Source organism: Camelina sativa, chromosome 14 (assembly GCF_030686135.1).
Source record: "Camelina sativa cultivar CO46 ecotype springtype chromosome 14, ASM3068613v1".
NCBI lineage: Eukaryota > Viridiplantae > Streptophyta > Magnoliopsida > Brassicales > Brassicaceae > Camelina > Camelina sativa.
Window position 1 is genome coordinate 13,141,731 of NC_141893.1, and position 13,086 is coordinate 13,154,816.

Here is a 13,086-nt window from a genome sequence, read left to right on the forward strand (position 1 = left end):
CCGTGCATGGCGTACGTGACACTTAATTAGTTAGGGGAGAGACAAAATTCCTTTTCCCTTCTTCATGTCTATCCTAATCCCATTTTTTCCTTCTTCAAAATGCACGTCTCTAGTTATCTCCACCTTTTCATTTTTTAAAATGAAAATTCTTTACCCTTTTGATTGGTTGCTATAACCAATAAAAATTCCACGTTTGGCCTGCCCGTCTAATTTGCTTCGTTTTTCATCGGGTACATGAACAAAGCATAGACTTCCAAAAATCTTCAACTATCCAACTGCTGGTTTATGCCCACTCCATTTTTCAATCGGTGTGATACTTGCTTCAATGGCTTTTGTTGGTTAACGATTTTGCAAATACGCCGACGTGTACATCGCCTCTGCCCACAGTTTATGTGGTAAACCTTGATCTGTAATCATGATTCTCCCCATCTCCACAAGTGATCGTTTTTACGTTCTGCAACACCGTTTTGCTGAGGTGAATATGGTACTGTTACTTATCTCTCCATTCCACAGTCTTGACAAAATTTATTGAATTCAGTTGAAGTAAATTCTCCACCTCTATCAGATCGTAGCTTTTTAATTTGACATCCCGCTTGTGTCTCCACTAATGCTTTAAACTTTTGAAACATTGAGAAGACTTCAGACTTGTTCTTTAGAAAATATACCCAACACATGTAAGTATAATCATCTACGAACAGTAAGAAGTACCGCCTTCCATCAAGTGAAACGGTTTGCATCGGTCCGCACACGTCAGTGTGAACAATCTCAAGTTTCTCCCTCGTTCTTGTTTGAGACTCCATTGGAAACGCATCTCTTCCTTGTTTCCCAAGTTTGCATGCTCCACACACTTCTTTGCTGATTTGTAACGTTGCTAATCCAATTACCATTCTTTTGTTCTGCATTTGTTGCAGTCTTGGGTTCCCCACGTGACCATATCGCCGCTGTTTCTTGCTCACTCTACTCATCGCCATTTCTTGTGATGGATTCCATTTGATTGGAAAACTCTTATTCTTCTTTCGTACCTCCATAAACTTCCTTCCCATGAAATCTAAGATTACGCACAGTTTTTTCTCAAACATCACACGATTTCCACAAGATAGAATTTATGGAACACTGATCAAATTCTTCTCTACACCCGGCACCAAGAACACGTCTTTTATAACTCGCTTTCCTCTGTTTGTCATGACAATAATATCTCCTTTGCCGGCCGTCATGACAATCTCTCCGTTTCCGACTCTTATTGGAACCTTGACACTTCTATCAGGTCTTGTGAAGTAACTTTCTTCTTTAGTCATATGATTTGTACAAACACTGTCGATCAGCCAAACGTCTTCTTTCGTGGGTGTTGGATTTTCTTCACTTGATCTAAAGAGCATATGAATTCCATCATCTTCATCTTCATCTTCAAGGCTCATGTGTGCCCTTTCATACCTCTTAGACTGAAATTCCCTTGATCCATGGCCACGTATGCCACATTTACTGAAATTCCCTTGATCCATGACCACGTATGCCACATTTGTAGCATATCATCTTGTTTCTTAGATATTTTCCTTGATCTTCATTCTGCGGTTTCTCCCAGCAATAAGCCTCTGTATGATTATCTCTTTTACAGAAGCCACACCATCTTTTGCCTTTGCCTTGATACCCATGGCTTTGGTTGTTGAAAGATTTGAATCCAGATTTTCCTCCCCTTGTTCTAACATTAAACGCCCCTTCCGACATAGTCGCGCCTCGGGCTTCCACACGTTTCTCATGTGCTTTCAGAGTTCCTATTAACTCTGTTACCGGCAACGAAGTCAGATCCTTTGTCTGCTTCATCACAGCCACTATGCTGTCAAATCTTGCTGGGAGAGATATGAGAATCTTCTGGACAATTTGATAGTCCGTCTTCTCTTCACCATGAACCCTTAATTGATTTCCCAAATCAATCAACTTCTCTGTGAAAACTTTGATGTTATCACCTTCGTTCATCTTCAAATTTTCGTACTCCCTTCTCAACGATTGTAGTTTGATCAATCGTACTTGCGGAGTGCCTTGGAATTCGGTTTGAAGAGAATCCCAAGCCTCCTTTGATGATTTTGCTGGTGCTATGCGAGAGAAGATCTGATCGGACACAGCCGTTTGCAAATTTTGCAAAGGCATCATATCATGTGTTGTCGCTTCTTCCCATCTAGTTTTCAAACTCAACACTTCCGCAGTCTCCTCTCTTTCCATCGGTTGGCTCGGAACTCCGTCTTCCACCACCGACCACAACTTTCTGGTTTTAAAGATGGTTGTCATCTTAATACGCCAGAAATCATACTTATCCCCATCGAATATGGGAATCACTTGATGCGATGTTGCTTCCATCGCTACTCTCTCTCTTTTTGCTTGATCTTAGTGCTTACTTGTGCAGAGATTTGTTTTTTTTTTTTTTTTTTTTTTTTTTTTTTTGTTGTCCCTTGATTCAATATAGCTCTGATACCATGTTAGAGTTTTGGTTCCAACAGAGTAAGAAAGCAAGAGAAAAACAGAGTATGAATATACTCAGTAAAAGAAGGAAATTTTTATTAATCTAAAACTTGTAGATTTACATCCATGATACAATAAGTTTATATAATAAACAAACAGACACAACATGTGAATAGTTGTGTATTGTGGTTTTGTAATTTAAACGACACAACTTATTCTAAAGGTCACGACTCTTGACTAAATAAACTTCACATAGACATAAACTCAATTAACGATCAACAAAAAGGACGACGCAGTTTAGAAGTGCATGATATTTCGTCGGTTCAAGCTTAGCTATCATTAGTCATGTTAGTATTATTGAAAAATGGAAGTCTCAAAATTTAATGGCTGTTTTATGTAGAATACATACATATCTAATCATGATTTCTTGTTTATTTAATGGATGTTTTAAGTAGAATTAGAATACAAAACAAAACTGTACTTTTGAATTTAGGAAAAAACAAAAATAAGAGATTTGAATATTATTTATAAAAACATTAAATGTACAATTATGTTGCTTTCAGTGGTATGTAATTTAAATCGGCTAATGAGCTCCAAAAAACAAAAGGAATTCAAAAAAACAAAGGCTAGCCAGTTTGTTGCATTAGAAAAGAAGAAAACAAATACTATAGTCTTTTTGGTAAACAAATACGGGTAATGTGAAATAATATGAACCGATTACATGCCAATGAATTGTCGCTAGTTGTAATAATATGCATGTATATAGAGCCTGACTGGTTCAAACGCTGCGGTTACGGTTGTGGTTGTAGTTGTGGGAGATTACGGTTTCAAGCATTATTAAGCGTTTTGAACGACTATTTTAGCGATTTAAAACTGGTGCGTTTGCGGGAGGTTCACGACTGGTTGACCAGCGGGTGCAATAGCGGTTGGAACATAATAAATGTGATATATAATATATAAATGTTTAAAAACACAAAATTTTTAATCAAACTTGATTTATAATTTAAATTTATTAAAAAATACTAAAATAATTATTCAAAAAACAAATAAATTTCATATTGAAATACTTATTCCTTATGCATTTGGCTTTTCACCAAAAATTTAATCAAGTAATTTGATAAATGACAAAACATATGCTTTAGATCATGGATATTTTCTCTTTTCTCTTAGATCGTGGGTCACTAGTTGCATCAGTAGGAATGGTTAAGTGAGAGTTGAGAAAAGTCACTGGTGATTTGTTTTAATACTTTTCACAAATAATTTTATTTTATGAAAAATTTCTGATGAATTATTATATTTATTTAGATTTTTTTGAACTTATGTGCGATGTGTCGTTAAATTTACATCAAGTTTTCCGAGTTATTGTTAATTGAAATATTATTTTCTTCTAATTGTTTATTTTATAATCTTTGTAATCGTATCTGTACTTCATTTTTTCTCATCCTTAATGAGTAAAATGGTTAGATAGAAGATATAACACAAAAGAATTTCATTATCATTGATTTCTTTTAAGTTTTTTATTAAAAAAAAAAATCCAACCGCAATCACCCGCAACCGCAAACGCTTGCGAGAAGCAGCTTTTGGAATTCAGTGGTTTAAAGCGGTTAGGAGCGTTTTATGTAATTGGTTCAAATCGCTAGCAACCGCTACCACCCACAAACACAGTGTTTGCGGGAGATAACAGAAAAACCAGTCAACAACATAGTCTAGACTGTGATAATAATTGATTGATTGACTAGCATTACCCTTGTGAACATACAGTATAGAAATAAGTCGTTCATCGCGTTGTATTGCATATGGACGGAAATATATAATCCTTCGCACTACCCAAGTATTTAATATACTCACTCTTGTTTAGATCATGGAGATAATGGCCACACTCGTGATCAGGTTTGAGGTCTAGAGTCTAGCCGTCTAGGGGCCATGAGTTTAACTGTTTAAGGAGTATCGGTAATTTAAAAAAAAAAAAAAAAAAAAGAACAAAAAAAGACGAAAAAAGGTTTTCTCCCAGGCACCATTATCGAAGCAAACTTCATCTTCATAATTTCCGGAGCCGGTGGAGCTGTAGCTCGCCGGCGTCGGGACCTGCTGTCACATACCAATCTTCGACTTACTCTTTGGTTACTCTGGTTTATGCTTTCCCCTTTCGCTCCCATTTCACATCACCACATCCTTTTGCTTCCACACTTTCTCGTCATGGCAAGTTGTGATGGAGCTCGAGGTTGCCTTCCGGCGAATCACCTCTACTTCACACCCCACCTGCTCAGTGTTCGTTAAAGCTTGCAAAAGATGAGGCTATAGCCTCCAAAGGTTTTAATTATTTTAAATCTGAGATATGTCTCTTCCACTCTCACGGATCTGCTTGTTCTAAAACTATCACGAAGATTCACCAGAGAAATGGTGCAAGGCTGGCCACCGTCGATGAGTTTTACACTTTTACTCTGCCTTGATATTGGCGAGACCCCCTAAATCCAAAACCGCCTCAACGCTCGAATCCGAGCTTAACCTCTCACCCGCATCTAGATACTTGGAGTCTAGGTGTTTCGCGATCCTCGTCGACCAACGAACTCACCATATTTTAGCAACGCTCGGACCGATGTTGAGGATGGCGACGGAAGGATTAACCCTAATCCATGAAACTTCCTCCTTCCCAGAACCCTTGGTCACTCCTCCCAAATGGTATCGCAGCTTGTCGATCTTGCCTGCTCCGATGCCACAACCCTCGGCGATGCCTCTTTCAACTCCGATCATCAGCTCGCCGCCGCTCAGCCGCAACACTCAATACTCCATCGATCCAGTCCAAAGGAAACTAGGGTTTTCGTTGTTGGGCTTGTCCCCTTACGGCCCAATGTCTTTTTTTTGGACATTTTTCAAAAGTGGCGGCCCAACTCCCACTTCCACTAGGCCCAGGTCCAGCTCAACTTTTAATTTGTTTAGTTCCATTGTTTTACCTAGTCGACACATTGCTGCTATGAATGGCCGAAGACTCCTTTCGAGGCTTGGGTTGACTTTGGTTCACGGACTATTCAATTATCACTCTCCCGGCCTTAAGCAAACTCCAGAAGAATTCACTCACCGGATTTCGTCGATGGCAGGAGATAATCTTGGACCATCGCTTGCGTCTTGTTCGGTGATGTTGTCGCACGACATCTCTTTCTTCTTGGTGTGAATCTCTTTTACTGAGAAATTTCCCAAACTTGAGTTCATGAAACTCTTCTTAACGTCCCAATATCTCTTGATAAGGACAATTCACCATCTTTCCGAACTATTCGTGAATGTGGCTTCGACGTACATGGGTCTCGCTTGTGATTTGGTGCTATATTGCTCACGTCTCCGAGTTCCCTCATATGTTGTGAATTATCTATCTTTTCCCTATGTTTTTATTATTGTATCAAGCTTTGCTTTGGAAAAACTATTAAACCTTGTAACCGTTATCATGTTGAATGAATGAAAACAAGATCTGTTTGTCCAAAAAAAAAAAGAGAGTATGTTATATTTTCATAATTATAGTACTGTCGATTATAATGAATTATATATTTGTGTAATAAATTTGGATAAAATAATATTAAAAAAGTGAGTATAGTAAATGGTAATATAATGAGTTTGATATAATAATAAAAAAATAAAACAGAATTTTTTAACAGCACGGGAATATTTAAAGATATTAGATCGATAACGGATTGGATACATTATTCATTTTCATATCACTATAATTTAATCGATCACGGAGAGTCATATTTTTATAATAAGTTTGGATAAAATAAAATATGAAAAAAACAATTTTATGATATGGAACTTTATAAATTAAATGGTAACTAATCCAATTATAATATTATGATATGGAACTTTATAACAACTATAACAATTTTATATCAAATACTAACTAATCCAGTCTTGCTATTTTATAGTGAGGTAGCAAATCCACCGTATGAATATCTTAAGTATCCACATTAAATTTAAATAGGAAAATTACTTATTTTAAATTATTTTAAACATATATAATATGTTTTTAGTATTTTTGAGATTTTTAGAATTTCAAATAAAAAAGTCTGGTTTTTAAATGTGGCATGAAATAATTCAATACAATGTGGGAAATATATATTAGAAAGATTGCAATCTTCACAAATCACAAATGATAATGGTAGAGACTCTAATATGTTCACTTCTACCTCTTTTATCCTCTTTTATCCTCTTTTGTTTCATAGGTTGAGTCTTCTATTCAACCCACCTGTGAATATCTAATAGTTCGTATTAAAATATAAATGAATTTTGTTATGTTGAAAATTTGTATGAAAACAGTATGTTTTTATATACTCCAACAACAAAAACCCCTAAACGATAACTCAATTGTCGTCTTTGACGAAGTGAACTTTTTCTGAGAAAGATATGTGTCTATGACAGAAAAAAAAAAAATACATGTCTCTTTATTAGTTAGAAAATCAGATGAAATAATAAATTCCACACAGAATCTCGGTTTGATTTAACATTATAAATAAATAAATCAAACGATGTCTAAACACAATCAAAGCAAAATATACTTACGAATAATTAGAATAAGCTAATAAGGCATAATTAATAGAACAAAAATAAGAGTAATGACCCCTCCACTTCGTAATCAAATGGTCCTTTAATTAAGGAAAATGACTTCTCACGCCATTAAGCTCCCACACACACCTTTCCCTTTTCTCTATCATGCAAAGCCAGATCCGCCATCGCCGTCTCATCTTCCTCCATCAAAGCTTCTTCTGCTCCTCCCGGATCTCCTACCGAAGAAGACCGCTCCAGGCGTTGTCGTTTCCTCCATCGCGATCTCGAGTCCGCCACAAGTGGATTCGACATCAGCAATATCTTCGGCCGTGATAGCCATGGAAGCGTTTACACCATTTTTTAAGCTTACCGAGAGATCAGCTAGGACCATTTCCAGGGTTTCCCCAGAGTAGGTCTTGCCAGATATGGACGATTTTGACTAATGAGTATTTATAGTTGGAGTATATTCTCTTACTATATTCTGATATTGATTTGTTATTGATTCGGTAATCAAATTTTCGAAAGTTTAGGAGAATGATTTATCGCTTTCTTTTTCCGGAATCAATTAGGAGACTTCAAATTAGTAGACTAAAAATTAGGATCAGTTATGCCGAAATATATTTGGTAAAGATATGATATTTTAGGAGAATGATTATGTGATTTCTTATTTTAAAATCAATTATTAGACTAAAAATTAGGATCAGTTTACCGAAAATATATTTGGTAGAGATATTATATCCACATCATAATGATATGATCGATTTAGTCTTATTAGATTTCTGATTGATATCCTATACATTTGAATTGTTTCCTAAAGTATAGGAACCGTTTGTAAATTTCGGATCACCCATTTGTAAATTTGGTTTATAAACTACCCGTATCCAACTGTTTTAATTTCGACCCACAAAAAAAAAAAACATTTACTATAAACCAATTATATTGTTTTCTTCCAAAATCACTAGTGTACAGGAATCATTTTTTAGTTCTTGTTTTATTTTTGCTCTCTCTGTCTCTTCTTAATCTATACACTAGTGATTTGGGATCTTAAAATGAACCAATTGTTTTCTTCCAAAGTCACTAGTATATAGATTAATAAGAGAGAGAGAAAAAAAAAAGATTAATGATTACAATAAAATTTGATTCTTCATCAATCTCTACTATTATTTGTAAAGTCGTTTAACTAATAAATCTTTATTTTATAAGAAATTACAAGGGTATGCCATTGAAGTTAGGACCAAATTAATTCATATATAAAAGGTCAAATCGTCGTTTAATCGTTTCTCTATTCAGATAAACACGTGGATCCTTTATATCCGGTATTCAGATCTGGTTTCATTTTCTAATCTCAGCCGTTCAATATTTTTTTAAGAATAAATCGCAATCGTTCATTGACTAACCTTAAAAAAAACTTTTTTCCTTCACCTCTGCTCTCTCTCTCTCGCCGTCTCTCGCAAATGGATTTAAAGTTTTTTTTTTCTTTTTTGTCGACGAACTCGAAGAGATGCAGAGGAAGAGAAGAATTGGAATTTGGTTTCTGAATCTTGATGTGTAGTGGTTTTGGATTATTCTCTGGTCATCAGCACGATTTTGAGATGATAAACTCAATCTCATAAATCGTCAATAACTCAACCTCAAAAATCTGTCTGATTCATCTCTCCGATCAAGTAAGCTCAGATACCGATTGTTTTCTTTTTAATCTGAATCGATTTGTGTAAGATTCTCTTCTGGTGGGTTCTATGGTTTTAAATGTTTTTTTTCTTTTGGATGCATGATATGATCTTTAACCTTTTATTTTGTATGTGAACTCTAGATGTATTCAAATAAGGAATCATCAAAGGCGATCTAGGAGAACGAAGCAAGAGTACTTGGTATATCTTGAACCTCTGCTAAGGTTCACACAAATGGTTGGTTTGATAATTTGATTCATACTATAAGAGTTCACTTATTGGATGGTACTATAAGCGGAGTGCTATTGTTGGATATGGAATGGGGACTATGGTGGCAAGGTATACACAACTGTTTTCAATTGCAAACGATTCAAAGTTTTAATCTTTCTTACAAAAGCTTCATGGCCCTTACTGTCACAGTGACATATACGAAGGAACCCGAGAGGCGAAAGTGGAAGATCTTACTGGAATTAGAAAAACAATCAAACCTCTGGAAGAATCAGGGGCTTTAGTTCGCAAAATTGATGAAGAGGTTCGCAGATTATCGCTTGTGCAGCTTTGTTCCCTTTCTTTAAAGAAAAGTGTGGAGAAGTTGCAGCTATTGCAGTTTCATCAGATTGCCATGGGCAAGGACAGGGAGATAAATTGCTCGGTATAATCATGAAACTTTTGAGTATTGTGTGTTTACAATCTACAGTTAAAAGAAAAATCAGTTTCTTAGACTATCAATTTTTTGCAGATTACATTGACAAAAAAAAGCGTTAGCTCTCGGACTTGAGATGCATTTTCTACTAACAACGAGAACAGCTGACTGGTTTGTGAGACGTGGGTTTCATGAATGTTCAATCTCGATGATACCAGAGGCAAGACAAGAAAGAATCAATTTTTCGAGTAGATCGAAGTATTACATGAAGAAGTTATTGCCAAACCGGAGTGGGATCTCTGTTGTTCGTACATTTCAGTTTGGCTAATGAGAATGTCGAGAAGAATGTAATTGACATAGAATTTTTTTGCTCAATGTATATTCTGTCGAGTTTTGAATGAATCAACATTATTTCCAACGCCATAGCATCTATCACTTTGAGTTTCTCCACAAATCTTCTCCTTCGTGACACCATCTTCTCCTCTGCTGTCTTGATCTCGGGGAATGAAACAATGGGGAAAATACGTATGTGCTCATCAAATCTATACTTTTAAACAGAAGTATATAATATTTTCATATTTATATTTGATAGTGATTGTTTTTTATATAAATATTTTCTACTACTTTTCTTCGTGATCAATTTATATAATATTTTCATATTTATATTGTCTACTACTTTTTTCTAGGTATGCTTTGGTTTTAACTAATTTTATTTCTATATTCATAAATTAATTTGATTTTGACTTTGCAGGAAATGTTTGTTGGATTCTCTTCTTATAATTTGATCTCATATTTTCCCCAAAAAAAAATTGATCTCATCTTTCAAGAATGTGATGTGCCACTGAAGCGAAGTTCAAAAATAAGAATTTTTTAATTTTCTTTATTCAATCATACCCTTATTACCTTTAATTTAATTTAGTTTATTTTTTAAAAAATAATTGAAGCTATTGGCTTGATTTTTATTATATGTTGTAATTTTGTGATATCTTCAATCTCCTATCATTAGAATATCTTTGTAACACATGACTCCTCCAATGAAGAAGATTAGACTTCTCTCTGTTGAACTTTGTTCACTACTATTAAAAAGCACATAATATTTTATTTTAGATAAACATGTAACTAAATCTTAATCACCATTTGGTTACAAGATTTTAATATTTTTGTAAATATTCGAAGTTGTTTGCTAAAAACAAGAAATAGAAAATAATATAAACAAAATCTATAAAAATCCATGTTTGATATATTTTTCAATCCATATATTCAGTATCTTTTTTAGAATATTTTTTTTTCACAAAATGTAGTATGAGATGGTAAAAGTAAGGAATATTTGCTAACTAAATAAAAAATATATTTTTTTTGGATAATTTACTGTATTTACTGTATTTTTCACAAAAACAATTAAATGTTTGTGGATAATTGTTTTTTGAAGCTGAATATATGGGATATTTGTGGATAATTGTTTTTTTTCACAAAACTATAATTAATTATAAAAACATAATTAAATGTAACACATGAATTGAAATTAATGAGAATCTCATTAATTAAGATATGTAATCAAATAAATTGTTTTTCACTAGATAATTTTGCAGCTATATAAATTTCACTATATAATTAAGTTATTATTAGCAACTTAAACAAATTCAGTAAATGAAAAAAAAAACTTATTATTAACATGTAGTTTAGTCATAGAAATCTTGGAGCGTACAAATATAACAAATTTTAAACATATGAAAAGTTTACAATATTATTAACATTACCCTTCAGAAAAAAAATTATATGAAAATTTAAAGGAGAGTGTTATATGACAAGACAATTGGGTCGATATTGATAGCAATTTAAAATACTATTAATTTATCCCGTGCTATACTTTGAAATAATTATTTGAAAATTTTAGGAAATATTTTTTTCTTAATAACATGTAAATGATGTCATTTATATAAAAAATAATATCTTATAGAAAAGAACGTTTAACAAACGGGAATGGGTAATTCAAACAATAAAAATAATTATCTAAACTACTTCTAATTAAAATAACACAAGATGAGATCATAAAATTTGGATAATTTAATTTAATTTTAACTTTCAAATATAAAAAGTAGATATGATACGAGAACATGTTTTATGCCGATACAATACTTAGAAGATATTAAGAGTTTCAGTGGTTAATGGGTCTTTTTGTATTGTGTTGTCTATACAAAGATAGATATTTTTAAAAGGTTGACTATGCGACATATAATCAGTTACTTTGGAACGGGTACTTTAAAAATTTTGGATATTTTTAAAAACAATTAAAATTTTTTTTTGGATAATTTTCACTAACTAAATAAAAAATAAGTACTCAAGAGGATATTTGTGGTGAAAGAGATAGTAAAAATAAGGAATATTTGTTACCTAAGTAGTTATGATTATTAGGGAAATTATTTTATGTAATAATAAAAGTAAATAAAATATTGCCCTATCTTATACCATCTCGATATTTATAGAACAAAATCTCTACTTTGGAATAATTATATGAAAATTTTAGGAAACATTTTTTTAATAACATGTAAATGATTTCATTTATATAAAAGGAAATATGATCTTATAGAAAAGAACGTGTAAGAAACGGGAACAGGTAATTCAAACAATAAAAGTAATTATCTAAACTATTTTTAATTAAAAAACAAGATGAGATCATAAAATTTGGATAATTAAATTTAATTTCAACTTTCAAATATAGAAAATGGATACGATATAGGAACATGTTGTATGCTGAGATAGTACTTAGAAGACATTATGAGTCTCATTGGTTAATAGGGGGTTGTGTATTGTGTTGTTTATACAAAGATATATATATATATATATATATATATATATACATAGTTAACCTTTTTAAAAAATATATATATATATTTTTAAAAGGTTAACTATGCGATATGTAATCAGTTACTCTGGAACGGGTAATTTGAAAATTTTTGATATTTTTGAAAACAATTAAATAGTTCTTTTTGAATAATTTCAGCTAACTAAATAAAAATAATTATTTAACGGGGAATTCGGGTATCCTGTCTAAATTTTTTACCCACTCTCTATTAATAAACATCGTCTAACGAGTAATCACATATGGTACGGTACATGGAACAAGACGAAATGGGACGGTACATGAAACAAGACGAAATGGAACGGTACAGATTGGACGGGAGGGGATGTATTTCCCGCTCTAAAGTACATACGTCTTGATTATATACACACAATAATCCAAACTAAAACCAAACTGAAATATAATATTATGATTTAATTCCAATATTGTACAAATACTTAATTGATGTATTTAAAATAATAATATTCTAACTTAATTTTATGAATTTAAATTTTATATACAAAATATTTTGCCCGTGTTGTAGCACGTGTTACTACCTAGGAAGGCCAGTCTCTCTCAAGGTCAATCTTGCGATTTTATACATATTAATATCAAGGTGAGTCTCTCTCAAATGTTGGTTTATACTTGCCTAGACCTGTTTTCTCGCATGGCCAGTTATACGTAGCGATATCCTGTGTAAGCAGTAAATTAGGATTGAAAATTCTTATTACTGACCCAAAAGGAAAACCTCGAAAGAAAACAAGAAATGTCGTCTTCAAAGAGATTTTCCAAAACATTTGATCCATCTTCATTCATACCTTCGTAAGACTCTGTTTTTACTTTGTTTCCATTCTTACAAAATTAATTGCTATGGTCTTCGTTTAAATTATTTGATCATATATATATATATATATATATATATATATATATATATATTTTTCAGGTTTTCTTTATATTTT

The 13,086-nt window shown here is 32.9% G+C and overlaps 1 protein-coding gene and 1 pseudogene across 2 annotated transcripts; one reads left to right on the forward strand and one right to left on the reverse strand.

Annotated features, from left to right (window-relative positions):
• Window positions 1-1,476: 1,476 nt before the first annotated feature.
• On the reverse strand, window positions 1,477-2,349 carry LOC104743593 (uncharacterized). Its single transcript, XM_087486033.1, has one exon. It carries the CDS (start codon window positions 2,347-2,349, stop codon window positions 1,477-1,479), a length of 873 nt encoding a protein of 290 aa, XP_087342159.1.
• Window positions 2,350-8,857: 6,508 nt separating this feature from the next.
• On the forward strand, window positions 8,858-9,706 carry LOC104741472 (putative amino-acid acetyltransferase NAGS1, chloroplastic; annotated as a pseudogene). Its single transcript, XR_015580852.1, has 3 exons — window positions 8,858-8,984; window positions 9,066-9,297; window positions 9,385-9,706. The product of XR_015580852.1 is annotated as a putative amino-acid acetyltransferase NAGS1, chloroplastic (transcript).
• Window positions 9,707-13,086: the final 3,380 nt, after the last annotated feature.

What these genes read in the sequence shown, in the direction of transcription:
- LOC104743593 (XM_087486033.1), bottom strand. Translation starts at nt 2,349, where the DNA reads ATGGAAGCAACATCGCATCAAGTGATTCCCATATTCGATGGGGATAAG.